Here is a 13,086-nt window from a genome sequence, read left to right as displayed (position 1 = left end):
CCGTCGCCGCGCACGGCGGCTTCCCCGCCGTCGCGAACCGCCTCGGCTTGCGCGCGAGGAATACCAAGGCCCAGGGAGCCCCGCGCGTGTGGGATGAGCAGAAGCTCAAGGTTGCACTCCACGCGTTTACTATCAAGTACTTTCCCGACCTCGCGCGCACGCAGACTATCCCGACAGAGAGGCAGCTCAGGATGTACGGCAGGAATGATCTCTCGTATGCTGTTAGCAAGGCCGGCGGGTTTGCTGCAGTCGCAAAGGCGCTGGGCTTGAGACAGAAGCGGCGTGGCGTGTTTAGGAGCAAGGCTCCGCAGGTCGCGGAGGCCAAGCCGGAGAAAGATGGGCAGTAGTCGGCTTTGTGGGGATAACAATTTTGTAGAGGTCGGCTACCGCTGCTGTCTTGTCGTCGCGTGTGCGTAGCAGTAATAGGTGAAGCCGTCTTCTAGAGCCCTCGATGATAAATGGAGGAAGAAGCGCTCCTTTTTCTCGTTGCTGCATGCGGTTAGCTGTGGTATACAATGCATCATTGTGTATCGTATGCTACAGGCCCTTTTCGCCAGGGTTGCGGGCAAGGCAGAAGCCAATGCAGGTACTGTACCCTAAGGGTACTGTACTTCAACAACTGTTTTGGGTAAGATCACGTTTATATCGTGTTAAGCTCTCCGGTGCGTCTCTGTTAACCCGTAGCATCCGCACGACATCGGCGTCTGAGTGCTCTGCCTGTGACTGATGGGCACCTGTAATCGTTGATAGGATCAAGATGTCCCCTTTTGTCGTCGCTGGAAAATCACGTTTATTAGCAATCCCCTGGTTGCCCGCGTGGATGGAATCGGAGACCTTGGTGGTTGTTTCCGCTAGCAATGGGTGTCGAGAGAATCGTCTGCGAGACGAGACGCTCCAGGCCGTGAACAAGGGGAGGTATCCATGACAGTGGAGAGATTTGTTGTGGTTTGCGAATGCGCGGAGATCCCAGAAAACGTGAACGGCAGTCGTGTCATGTAATGTATGCGAGTGTGTCATGATGTGGAATTTGGGAAGAATGGTTTTCGGCAGTGCAGGGTAAAACGGATTTTCATTACCACCATGTATGAGGCGGACGACCACGAGTCGATACTGACAAGAAAGGTGTGCACTGATGAGAGGAGGACCATAGCTGGAGCAGGTTGCGAGTGGAGCGAATGCTGCAGTTTAGGAACGCGGTATGAAGCCGTCATGAAGTGCCATGAAAAGGTTGCTCCACGCTGAACAGCGCGTTGGAAGTAAGCACCAGCAAGCAATGCTAGAACGCTCTGCCACAATAGTTTTTAATGAACATGTACACCTATGTAGCGGCCTTCTTTTGTTCAGCTAGAGACACGGCCAGTTCCGACTCGGACTTGGATTCCCCGAACGGATAGAGTCGCCTGTCCATCTCCCTCCACAGTCTCTCATGCACTTCCTCGGCACGGGGTACCACACTTGACATGCGAGATATCGACACTTTTCCTCCCGCTGCCCCGGCCGCCTTCCATTGCATCCCATCACTCATTCCATTCAAGCTGGCTTCCCCATTTTGTCCCGGTCGCACCCCATTCCCAACCCCATCCTCTGACACCGCCCACGCCAGCGCCCCAAATACCTTGGACCCTTCCTCACGACGTACACTCTTCTGTCGTACATCCTCCACAAGCCCAATGATCTTTGGCAAATACCCCTTCAGCAGCGGCACAACCACCCCCTCCACCGTGTGCTTCCCTAAACAAGTGATCCCCACAATCGCCCCATAGTGCGTCGTCAGCGGCCGTTTCACGTCCTTCAGTGCATCCACAAACGTCTTCACGATCCGCTGCTGCACCCCCACGTACCCTTTCGCGTACGCAGTCCCACAGATTTCTCGTAGCAGCCCCGCCGTGTAGTCTCTCAGCGCCCAGTGATTCTCGCGCGGATTCCGACACAGCCGCTTCCCCACCACGCATGACATCACAGCCGGAAGCAGCTGGTGCAGGTACCGCTCCAGCTCGCTGAACACCTCGTTCTCCAACATCGCCCGCACCAGCCGCATCACCGAAAACAATACCCGCAAGTCTCGTATCGACCGCTGCACGCTGTCCTTCACAAACTTCGTCAGGTATGGAAGCAGCACCGCGATCCCCGCGTCCTCCGATATCGAATTCAAGCACGCCTCCAGCTGCCCCACATCCTCCCCGAATATCGCGTCTTGCACGTGTTGAAAGTAAAGCTGCAGCTCCCGCGTCAAGTCGTGCTTCAACGGCGCCCTCACCTCTACTTGTGTCCCCTCACCGTCCGTCCCGTCTGACTCTCTCTTCCCGCTCTCCAACTCCTCCCTCTGTGTCTGCTTCATCGGGTTTTGCGAAATCGCAGGCTGCTTGCCGTCCACCGCCAGCCAGTGCGCATTCACCGTCACCTCCAGCGGCAGCTCCGGCGGCGGCGCCTGCAGCAGAGACTTGACGCTGACTTCCGAATCGTGTACGAAAAACAGTTCCGGAACGCCGTCCACCTGACCAAACTGGCCCTCCCGCTGCGTCCCCCCACCCGCCGCATCTGGCTTCCCCAACGCACCCGCTACCGCACCGACAAAGGCCCCCGCGCCATGATTGCCCCGCCGCCGCTTCGCACCAAAGCCGTATACGGGCTCGACGTTTAGCACGCGGAGGGCAATACTGACGTGGGACGGGAGCAAGGTGTTCTGCTTGGAGTGCTTCATGAATTTGATGCCCTCCTGCACAATCTGGCGCACGCGGTACTCGGCGTCCAGGGCCAGGGTGGCGGCGGCCGGGTCCGACAGCGGAGGCAAGTTGTGCACGGACTGGGCAATGACATGCACGGCCTCGGGGCTGAGGCGGGCGTCCTCCTCGGGCTTGTCCGGGGTGCGCTTGCGCTTCGCGACGCGCTTGTTAGGCGGCTCCATCGTGGCAGAGACGCCGAGTCCGGACTCTAGCGATCCGTGCACGGCCATTCCTCGGCGGCTCGACGTGAGGGGAGGGAGGGAAGGGGGCGCGGGGGGAATGCACGCGTATGATAGAGCCAATTTGCAGGTCTCCGGGGCGTGCTGGGGTAGCGCACGAAGCAGGGGGCTGCTCGTGCTGCTCGCGCGTTATTATTGGGTCCAGGCCGGATTTATCGAAAGGCAGAGCACTGGATTTGTTCACTGGAGAGGTCCATCTACAGTACAGATGTAGCAGAAATGTTTTACAAATTTTACACTTTTGGAGGATGCCTTCTCCACTTTTTTTTCCTTGAGGCAGGCAGGTCCCTCAACCGTCGCCCTGGGGACTGTCGGGCCAACTTGCCTACCTTTCAAGCTACTCTCGACGTCCGGCTTAGCGAGCCCGACACGGCGGAGCGGACCGTCGCAGGCCAGAGCCATGTCCACCCGGCGGCTGCGCGTGTGCTGCGTGTGCGCCTCGAACCAAAACCGGAGCATGGAGGCCCACCGGGAGCTAGCGCAGCGCGGGTACGCGTCGGTGCGCTCGTACGGCACGGGCAGCTCAGTGAAGCTGCCCGGACGCACCGCCATGGATCCGGTCATCTTTCCGTTCAACATGCCGTACGAGCAGATGCGCGCCGAGCTGCAGAGCCGCGACGCCGCGCTGTACACCGCCAACGGCGTCCTGGCCATGCTGGATCGCAACGCCATGATCAAGCAGGCCCCCGAGCAATGGAGGGACGCCCGCGAGAGGTTTGATGTCATTATCACGTTCGAGGACCGCGTCTTCAGAGCCGTGGTCGACGACTTTGTTTCGAATCGCGCTCCGTCAGTCTTCGCTCCGGGTTATGTTATTAACTTGGAAGTTAAGGATACACATGCGGCTGCCGCTGAAGGCGCGAAGCTTGCAGTCGAGTTGGTCGAGGAAATTGACAAGTGCGAGAATATCGATGCTTATATTTATGATGTTATTGCAAAGCTCGAAGCTAAGCATGGACAGCAAATTATGGCCGTGCCAGTCTTCTGTTGAAAAACCCACGCCCTTACAAAATCGCCGCCTATTTGGACAGTCGTTGTTCTCATCCGTGACACCAGACATCTCATACGGCAATGCTAAAAAAAAATCAAACCCTTTGTGAATGACAACTAACTATGTTCTTGCTACTTCCGTCGCATTGAAATACTGCAGACAGTTGGTCTTTTGTATTAGGGCGATGGCGGGTGTTGGCGTCACTAAGTATGCGTGTGATACGCTGCTGGTCTGATACCCCGGTGCTAAAAGCGAAATTGTCCCATTACGCCAACGGGCTGCCCTTAGGTCTACACATGACATGTCTCAAGTGATTATCCACCAGTTTCCCACTCGCCCTACACTTGAGCACAAGCGAACATGACAAACTCTACGCCGTGTCGCATGAGGTGAGTAGCAGGTGGCGGCATTAGAATGCGGGGCATCTGTGATGTGCAGCACATCATTATGTGTGCTATACGCTCATTTCATTTGGGTTGCGGGCAAGGCAGAAGCCAATGTAGGTACTGTGCCATACTTCAAGAACTGTTTTGGGTAAGATCACGTTTATACCGTGTCAAGCTCTCCGGTGCGTCTCTGTTAACCCGTAGCATCCGCACGACATCGGCGTGTGAGTGCTCTGCCTGTAACTGATGGGCACCTGTAAGCGTTGGTAGGATCAAGATGTCCCCTTTTGTCGTCGCTGGAAATCGCGTTTATTAGCAATCCCCTGGTTGCCCGCGTGGATGGAATCGGAGACCTTGGTGGTTGTTTCCGCTGTCAAAGCGTGTCGAGGGAATCGTCTGCGAGACGAGACGCTCCAGGCCGTGAACAGGGGGAAGGTATCCATGACAGTGGAGAGATTTGTTGTGGTTTGCGAATGCGCGGAGATCCCAAAACGTGAACGGCAGTCATGTCGTGTAATGTATGCGAGTGTGTCATGGTGTGGAATTTGGGAAAAAATGGTTTCGGCAGTGCAGAGTAAAACGGATTTTCATTACCACCATGTATGAGGCGGACGACCACGAGTCGATACTGACAAGAAAGGTGTGCACTGATGAGAGGAGAACCATAGCTGGAGCAGGTTGCGAGTGGAGCGAATGCTGCAGTTTAGGAACGCGGTATGAAGCCGTCATGAAGTGCCATGAAAAGGTTGCTCCACGCTGAACAGCGCGTTGGAAGTAGGCACCAGCAAGCACTGTTGCTCTGCCACAATAGTTTTTAATGAACATGTACACCTATGTAGCGGCCTTCTTTTGTTCAGCTAGAGACACGGCCAGTTCCGACTCGGACTTGGATTCCCCGAACGGATAGAGTCGCCTGTCCATCTCCCTCCACAGTCTCTCATGCACTTCCTCGGCACGGGGTACCACACTTGACATGCGAGATATCGACACTTTTCCTCCCGCTGCCCCGGCCGCCTTCCATTGCATCCCATCACTCATTCCATTCAAGCTGGCTTCCCCATTTTGTCCCGGTCGCACCCCATTCCCAACCCCATCCTCTGACACCGCCCACGCCAGCGCCCCAAATACCTTGGACCCTTCCTCACGACGTACGCTCTTCTGTCGTACATCCTCCACAAGCCCAATGATCTTTGGCAAATACCCCTTCAGCAGCGGCACAACCACCCCCTCCACCGTGTGCTTCCCTAAACAAGTGATCCCCACAATCGCCCCATAGTGCGTCGTCAGCGGCCGTTTCACGTCCTTCAGTGCATCCACAAACGTCTTCACGATCCGCTGCTGCACCCCCACGTACCCTTTCGCGTACGCAGTCCCACAGATTTCTCGTAGCAGCCCCGCCGTGTAGTCTCTCAGCGCCCAGTGATTCTCGCGCGGATTCCGACACAGCCGCTTCCCCACCACGCATGACATCACAGCCGGAAGCAGCTGGTGCAGGTACCGCTCCAGCTCGCTGAACACCTCGTTCTCCAACATCGCCCGCACCAGCCGCATCACCGAAAACAATACCCGCAAGTCTCGTATCGACCGCTGCACGCTGTCCTTCACAAACTTCGTCAGGTATGGAAGCAGCACCGCGATCCCCGCGTCCTCCGATATCGAATTCAAGCACGCCTCTAGCTGCCCCACATCCTCCCCGAATATCGCGTCTTGCACGTGTTGAAAGTAAAGCTGCAGCTCCCGCGTCAAGTCGTGCTTCAACGGCGCCCTCACCTCTACTTGTGTCCCCTCACCGTCCGTCCCGTCTGACTCTCTCTTCCCGCTCTCCAACTCCTCCCTCTGCGTTTGCTTCATCGGGTTTTGCGAAATCGCAGGCTGCTTGCCGTCCACCGCCAGCCAGTGCGCATTCACCGTCACCTCCAGCGGCAGCTCCGGCGGCGGCGCCTGCAGCAGCGACTTGACGCTGACCTCGGCGCCATCCGGCGGGGCGGGCCGTGGGCGAGGTGCGCGCGCGCAGGGAGCAGGCATGGGCGGGCGGGCCAGGCGGCGGGCATCGCGGCGACGGGGATGGTGCGGGAGCGGCTCGGGGTGCGGGCGGCGGGGGTGCGGCGGTGGAGAAGCGGGACGGCTGGCGCGGGGTGCATTGGGATGGTCGGCGGGTGCCGTTTTATTGGACGAAGGATTTTCGGGAAGTGGATTGGCCGTGCTGGTGGGGCAAGTCGCCGAGATGTGGAGCAGGCGCGTAGGGAAGTTGTCGGCGAGGGAGGTTCGTTGCGGGGGCCGTCCGCAGATGCAGGTGAGATTGGGATGAGGGGGTGGGCCCCTTTTCGAAGCGGGAAAGAGGGTGGGTTGCGGTGGTCGATGAAACTGTCGTGTGCGTATGCGATAGACGCGGGCGGGAACTACTGGGACATGTTTGGGACGTGGTTGGGACGTGGTTGGGACGTGGTTGGGACGTATGTAGTTGCACCTGGGAGGGGTTGATTGTGTTTCCAAATACGAGTTGCTGTTTATGGGTATACTGTATACTATGATATTATTGCAGAGTATGTGTGGACTGTTGCTGGGGTTTGACGACGTGAAGGTTTCGAGGGTATCGGAACCGTACGGTCGGAGTGTACCTTATCATATACCTTACATCTTTATTTACAACAGAGCTTAGACCCTCGTAACCGTTTGGTTGGGGTCTTAGCTCTGTTGTACGGTTACGGTTACGACGCGGCAAGGGTGGGAGAATGTTCTGAATGTTCCGAGAACGGGGTCCACGGCGGAAGGGCGGGGATGCACACGGGTCGCACACAGGACAGCGGCGCGAATGGGAAGAGACGGCTCTCGAGGGGCGCGTGGAAGTGCGACTGTTTCCGCGCAGAAACAGCCAATAGAAGAGCCGACTCCGCAAATTACAGACGCCGTTTGAAATCTCCAATACCGACCGAGTGCTCATAATTTTTAAATTGGATCGTTTCATCTCGACCCCTTCGAAACGGTCCGTTCCTCCCACAACTCCTTTTTGATGCCAGCACTGCTCTCCTCCAGGCCATCTTTCAAGTTGAAACTTTCAACACCGCCCCTCCCGCTCTTTTCAACACCCCCCTGCGAACACTCCTCCCTCTGCCCCGCGAACGCCCGACCGGCACAACCCGTCGCCCCGCCCCAACCCAACTCTCCGGCAACGCCGAGACGCTACATCCCCGCACTCGCACGCAACCACCCCCACCCCTCCCCCTCCCCCCTCCCCGCCGTTCCCGCTCCCCTACAAAATGGCTACCGCCCCTCCCCTCGGTGCGCTCCCGTCCGCCTCCAAGATCGCGGACACGCTGCTGCGCACCAACTCGACGCTCCCGAAGACGCTGTCCAAGTCGCTGTCCAAGTCGCTGTCCAAGTCGCTGTCGATGTCGCCGCACGGCGCGGCGGGCGCGGAGGCGATGCCGTGCACGGAGCCGGGCTGTGAGGACACGTTCTACACCGCTCGCATCCTCAACCTGCACGTGCGCATGGTGCACCGGCGCGTGCCGTGCCACCACTGCCCCATCTGCGCCGGCATCTTCGGCCACGCAAAGGACCTCAACCACCACATGTTCGCGTGCCACGACCGCTCCAAGATGCCCGCCACGTGCCCCGAGTGCCGATGCAGGTTCCCCACCCGCTTTCATGTCCGCCAGCACGTGCAGAACGCACACAGGAAGGTCATGATACAGTGCAGGGAATGCGAGTACCGGAGCGAGCATGCAGGCACCATCGAGAGGCATGAGCTTGTGGAGCACCACTTGACGCCCGTGAGAGAAGCGCCGACGGAGGGACAGCTTTCGTTTCGCGAGCAGGCGGAGAGGACCATCGGCTATTTCGTCGTTCCTGCGGATGTCTGACGGCCGCGGCTATTGATGTCACTCTTTTTGTTGTTGTTGTTGTTTTAGTTCATTTCAGACTGGAGGGTTCGGTTGTCTTTCTGTTAGGGTTGTAGTGAATTTATTTTTTATTTGTGTTGCTCACGCGCTTCGTGGGTGCTTAGCTTTTTCTTTTTATAAACTTTATCACGGTTTTGCTGTAGAAGGTTGATTGCAACTCGATGCTTTGCACGTGGTGATCGCTGCCGACGAGCACACGCGCGCCTTTGAGCGTGTATCCAACAGCCATGGTACCTCTCCCTACGCGTCATGCGAAATTGGCTGCGCTGCGCGATAGGTGGTACCCTTGAAGGGTATACGCAGAGACTGCACCAGTCACCAGCCGTACGTACCCTTGGGTACTGTACGTACTGTAGTTGATCAGGAACAGCATCCAAAAACAGGGCGTAGGAGGCGAAAATAGGGTATACCGTACCTCAGCAAGACGGCACAAGGGCACAGTGCGAAAGGCGTGCAGAGCGGGAAGCGCAAGGGACAAAAATGAGGACTCGAATCGACCACATTGCCGCCGATTCTCATGCTTGCCTCTCAATTTCATTCAAATTTCATCCCCACTTCTTCAACGTTCTTCTCTCCACAGAAATGTAGAAATCATCCCAAAATACAAACGTCTCTTTTTTTTGCCTCCTCTCCCTTCCCCCATACCGTACAACCACAACAGCTTCTATCCTCTCCAAGGGCCACCCCCCTCCGCATCCACCGACCCATCTGCCGTCTCCCAACTTACAAGCAACTCGCCGCCCCTTCCCACGCAACCGAACCATCGCGGAAGAGTCCTCGAGCACGCACCACCGTCCTCCATCTCAGCCCGCCGCGCCCATCTTGCGCTCGCCCCTTGTCGACCTCTGCCCAACCTCCCCAGCACCCCACGTTTCAATCCGTTCTCCGCTCGCAACATGTCAGTAGCGGACGCGGCGAGCGTCCGAACAGTCGCCGTGCAGCTGCGCTCGCTGTCCGCCGACACGGACAACCAGCCGATCATCGCGCGCGAGGAGGGCTGCATGCGCGCCCTGGCGGGCTTCGTCGCGGGCAACGACGTAGAGGTCGCGGCGATAGCCGTCGCCGCCCTGAAGAACCTCGCGTCGCACGTGGACAACTTCGACGTGCTCCGCTCGGAGGACGCCCTCGTCGACGCGCTCAGGGACCTGCTCGTGTCGGAGGAGGCCGCGGGCGACCTGCGCCAGGACATTTTTGACATCCTTGAGGAGCTCACGGATGAGAATGACGATGATGAGATGGATGAGCTCGATGAGCTCGAGAAGGCCGCTGGTTTGAAAGAGAAGGACCCCGCTTTTGAGGATGAGCCCGGCTTGTTGAAGGAGCCGCTTACGGCGAGGCTCCATGTGCCGGGTATTTCCGATGACGTTACTTGTATGCGCGTTGAACAATTGATCATTCGGAAACGCGGCGTTATTTCGGTCGCTTTTGAAATCGGCGCGGAGGTCGCCGTTGTGTACACTAGGAACCCGCCAGAGGACCTGGCGTCCTTTATCGGGACTATGACCGGGACCACGGTCGATCTCTTGCCGGAGCTCCAGTCAGACGACGAGGAGGACGAGTCGGAAGCGAAGTCGGATAAGGATACCGATATCGACAACGCGGAAAAGGAAAATGGCGGCGGACAACCAGAGTATCTCGACAAGAGTGGACAGACCTTCCGCGCCGTGGCAAAGAAGAATGCCAAAAAGAAAAACACCATCTCGCAGGGAGCCAGCTCGCTTACTGAGAGACTTCGTGCCCAGAGGGAAGAAGAGTCGCGGAAGAAGGCTAGAGGTAATAGACTCATGGGCAGCATTGGTCGTGGCATCAATTCTGGATGGGGATTTTGGTGATTCGGCTTCCGCGATCATCACAATCATTGAGTTTACCACGGCAGTAATCAAATAACTTAATCAGGAAGCAGAAGCTGTCGCCATAAGGTTGACAGGAAGTTAATCTTGTCGCCACGGAAATCATCCACGGAAAGGCGAAACACATAACTTTACATGGACGTACACCTATCCAGCGGACAACACTCGCTTTGAGCGAAGAGTGGCTCGCAGCACCTATAATCAAGTCGAAGTACAAACTAGATACGCCCTCAGGGCATACCAAGGTAATGTCATCAGGATCCCTCACTTTCGTCCATTTCTACGTCCGGATTTTCCTCATCGACACCGTTATCGTGAGTCGTCCGTTGTTTAAGGGCTGCGTCCAGTGCTGCAAGCACCAAATCACACTTGCCGGTAAGTACAGACAGTGCTTCTGTAACAAGAGTAGGTGCAGGCATGGCCCCAGTGCTTTCCACAGAAAAGATAAAATGGTCACGCTTTCGTGTGAGTTCAACTCTTTCCTCCCATTCGGGTTCTCTAATGCACTCGCGGCAGACAGTACAATCCCGTGGTCGTGCCACAACCGCAACGTCGTCTTCAATATCAAACACCTTCGCCGGACATAGGTTCACAAGTCTTTTCGCAGTTGCACCAACAACGCGAGTTTTCAAATTCACTTCCGGAAGCATCCTGTAACCAGCTGTCGCAACAGGGGACCACTTCGCGTGTTCCCTGCCGATGTTTTTCGTGGCATCCATTTCAACATGGATTTCCTGTCCAGGCCGTAATTTACATAGCAGAATATCCTCGTGAACAGGCCTTGGTACTTCATTGCCGATGAACTTACTTTGTTCATGACCTCCGAACGGGACATGTTCAATTGAACCGCTTAACACGCTGGAATTTTTGTACAAGACGCTAGGGGGGGCCTCACCATCTCTCGGCGCAGACGGGTTAAACTCACACTTTGTCCGCAAGCTTAACTTCACAGTATTCGCCACTGTCACCGGTAGACCCTTTTCCCAATACTCAAAAGGCCGCGGGTCGATCTTCAGCGGCACGAGTCCAAGGCGATGCGCCAGTTGTTCGTCGTGCATAATGGATGTATTCCTGTGCACGAAGACGTTTTCAATGGCGAGCGTTGGTACTTCGCTGAGCAGGATGCGTCGCAGAGCATTAGCAATTGGAGCATCGGTCCCGACCAAATCAAACAGCACCTCTTCGTCATCGCAGAAGAGTATTTCAAGAGTGCAATTTTCCTTAAAGTCGTTTAGGCGCAAACTATTGTCGTAGCCTAGGCTTTGATATGTCCGCGCGCCATATGTTCCGACTGGGTTGCTAATCTTCTTGAATCCGACGCCAACTCTGGAACGCGCCTTCTCAAGATGTGAAGGCAACTGCCCTATCGTTGCTGGCATTGGTGATGTCGCAGACAGAGGAGTCTGGAGAAGAAATAGCCTTGCACCACTCAACGGACCAGCTGTTTTTTGCAAGCGGCTTAGTGCTGACTTGAGTGAGTAAGCGCTAGTTTCCTTTCTTCTCGGAAAAGCGACGGCGGCGCCACCGTTGAATTTCACACAGGAGCTCTTGTGTCTTGGCTACTCTGTTCTGTGGTCATGGATGGTGTCAATCGCGTTTGGGATCAAGCAGGCAACAGCAATGGACCTGATTTTTGCCGGGACGGACGGCGTTCGTTCCTACGTGTACAATCGATTAATGCATCCCACTTTTAAGGCATTCCATACTGAGTTCGAAGAGTGCCTGTGAAACAATTTATTGAAAAAAAAAGAGCAAAAAAGAGCGATAAAAAACATCACCCCTTTTTCGGTTTATTGCGTGATTTTGAGCAGAAACGGATTGAAGGGCACTGAAGTACTGTATTGGGCCTGAGCCATCAAAATAAACTGGCATGTACCCTTGAAGGGTACTGCAGAGGGTGTTTTCATGCGCTTTGATGGACACGAAACGCGATCTTGATTCCTTTTCAAAAGAATCAAGACCGTGTTTCGTGCGTCCTCCCAATATGATATTGGGAGGACGCACGAAACTACAGCTGTGATATTACTACCTAATAGTATTAGGTAGTAATATCACAGCTGTAGTTTGGAGAAAACCATATGCACAATACAGTGAGTATCTCAACGAGGTGCCACCTTAAAAGTCGAACTCCATGTTTGCTTGTCCAGCACAAATGACCCTGTTTAAGCTTCTGAAAACTGTTTTAACGTAAAAACAAACATTTGCATTCCGTTAGTACTGCATTTAGTCATCGCTGATTTCTTTTGAATCAGTACTGCTCTCCTCAGTGGCTTCATTGTGCGAGATACTGGGCTTTCATCAGCAGTTCCCTAAATGGAGTTGGTATCTATTAGACAATGCCCTCGTCTCCGCGAAGACCCTCATTCTTCGTCCGCGTTATTCAAGCAGAAAGCTCGAACCACCCTCAGCATACCTGCCTTTCCATCAATAATTGTTTTTAGCGAGAACTCTGCTATTACCTCCCATGTACGGTACATGGGTTAGCGGGATATAACGCATTCAACATCGAACCAAACTACATGTATCAATGACACCGGTCTCCATTACAATCGTATGCCACACTCTCTTCCGAGCATGATCGCAAAAGTATGACATCACGGGAAACTTGCTATGCTGATTCACTCTTCAGCATTACTGGAACAACCTCAAGGGTCCAGTAGAATGGACCCAGGGTATTTCACTTCCAAGCGGTTCAAAGCTCAGTTTTCCCGCGCCCCCAGTCTTCCGAGTTGATATCTGCGTTCTTCTTTGAGACGGCTGCTAGTGTACATGTAGGATATATCTACATCCCACTTGTGCTCATTTTCTTACTCTGAGACATGTCTTGCTCTCCTCTTGCGGATTGTTAACCTACAAGTCCTCTTCTGAGCCAATCGTCTCGGTTATGCTCTAACATCAAGGACGAGAATACTTTTTGACTCCTTCGTACAATAACGTTGTCCGTAAAGTCACGAAAACGCGTGTCTTGGCGGCGAGTTTGCTCGGATTTTCTGAA

General features: G+C 55.2%; 5 protein-coding genes; 2 read left to right on the top strand and 3 right to left on the bottom strand.

Moving 5' to 3' along the window:
- Nucleotides 1-612: 612 nt before the first annotated feature.
- On the bottom strand, nt 613-1,017 carry CHC_T00004178001 (hypothetical protein). The gene has a single exon (XM_005715475.1). It carries the CDS (start codon nt 1,015-1,017, stop codon nt 613-615), a length of 405 nt encoding a protein of 134 aa, XP_005715532.1.
- A 301-nt stretch (nt 1,018-1,318) lies between these two features.
- On the bottom strand, nt 1,319-2,953 carry CHC_T00004177001 (hypothetical protein). Its single transcript, XM_005715474.1, has one exon. The coding sequence runs from the start codon at nt 2,951-2,953 to the stop codon at nt 1,319-1,321; it is 1,635 nt and encodes a 544-aa protein (XP_005715531.1).
- A 409-nt stretch (nt 2,954-3,362) lies between these two features.
- On the top strand, nt 3,363-5,180 carry CHC_T00004176001 (hypothetical protein). XM_005715473.1 is given in 2 exon segments: nt 3,363-3,953; nt 3,954-5,180. The coding sequence occupies 1 exon segment, from the start codon at nt 3,363-3,365 to the stop codon at nt 3,951-3,953; it is 591 nt and encodes a 196-aa protein (XP_005715530.1). The 3' UTR covers nt 3,954-5,180.
- Nucleotides 5,181-9,614: 4,434 nt separating this feature from the next.
- CHC_T00004175001 (hypothetical protein) lies at nt 9,615-10,073 on the top strand. Its single transcript, XM_005715472.1, has one exon. It carries the CDS (start codon nt 9,615-9,617, stop codon nt 10,071-10,073), a length of 459 nt encoding a protein of 152 aa, XP_005715529.1.
- A 56-nt stretch (nt 10,074-10,129) lies between these two features.
- On the bottom strand, nt 10,130-11,470 carry CHC_T00004174001 (hypothetical protein). XM_005715471.1 is given in 2 exon segments: nt 10,130-10,345; nt 10,346-11,470. 1 exon segment carries the CDS (start codon nt 11,468-11,470, stop codon nt 10,346-10,348), a length of 1,125 nt encoding a protein of 374 aa, XP_005715528.1. The 3' UTR covers nt 10,130-10,345.
- Between the last annotated feature and the right edge of the window lie 1,616 nt (nt 11,471-13,086).

Source organism: Chondrus crispus, genomic scaffold (assembly GCF_000350225.1).
Source record: "Chondrus crispus Stackhouse genomic scaffold, scaffold_217, whole genome shotgun sequence".
Lineage (NCBI taxonomy): Eukaryota > Rhodophyta > Florideophyceae > Gigartinales > Gigartinaceae > Chondrus > Chondrus crispus.
Note: the sequence above shows the minus strand (reverse complement) of the source record. Positions and strands in the feature narration are given on the sequence as shown.

Bases quoted from the DNA above. Each gene is read 5' to 3' on its own strand.
- CHC_T00004178001 (XM_005715475.1), bottom strand. From the start codon at position 1,017: ATGACACACTCGCATACATTACATGACACGACTGCCGTTCACGTTTTC.
- CHC_T00004177001 (XM_005715474.1), bottom strand. From the start codon at position 2,953: ATGGCCGTGCACGGATCGCTAGAGTCCGGACTCGGCGTCTCTGCCACG.
- CHC_T00004176001 (XM_005715473.1), top strand. From the start codon at position 3,363: ATGTCCACCCGGCGGCTGCGCGTGTGCTGCGTGTGCGCCTCGAACCAA.
- CHC_T00004175001 (XM_005715472.1), top strand. From the start codon at position 9,615: ATGCGCGTTGAACAATTGATCATTCGGAAACGCGGCGTTATTTCGGTC.
- CHC_T00004174001 (XM_005715471.1), bottom strand. From the start codon at position 11,470: ATGCCAGCAACGATAGGGCAGTTGCCTTCACATCTTGAGAAGGCGCGT.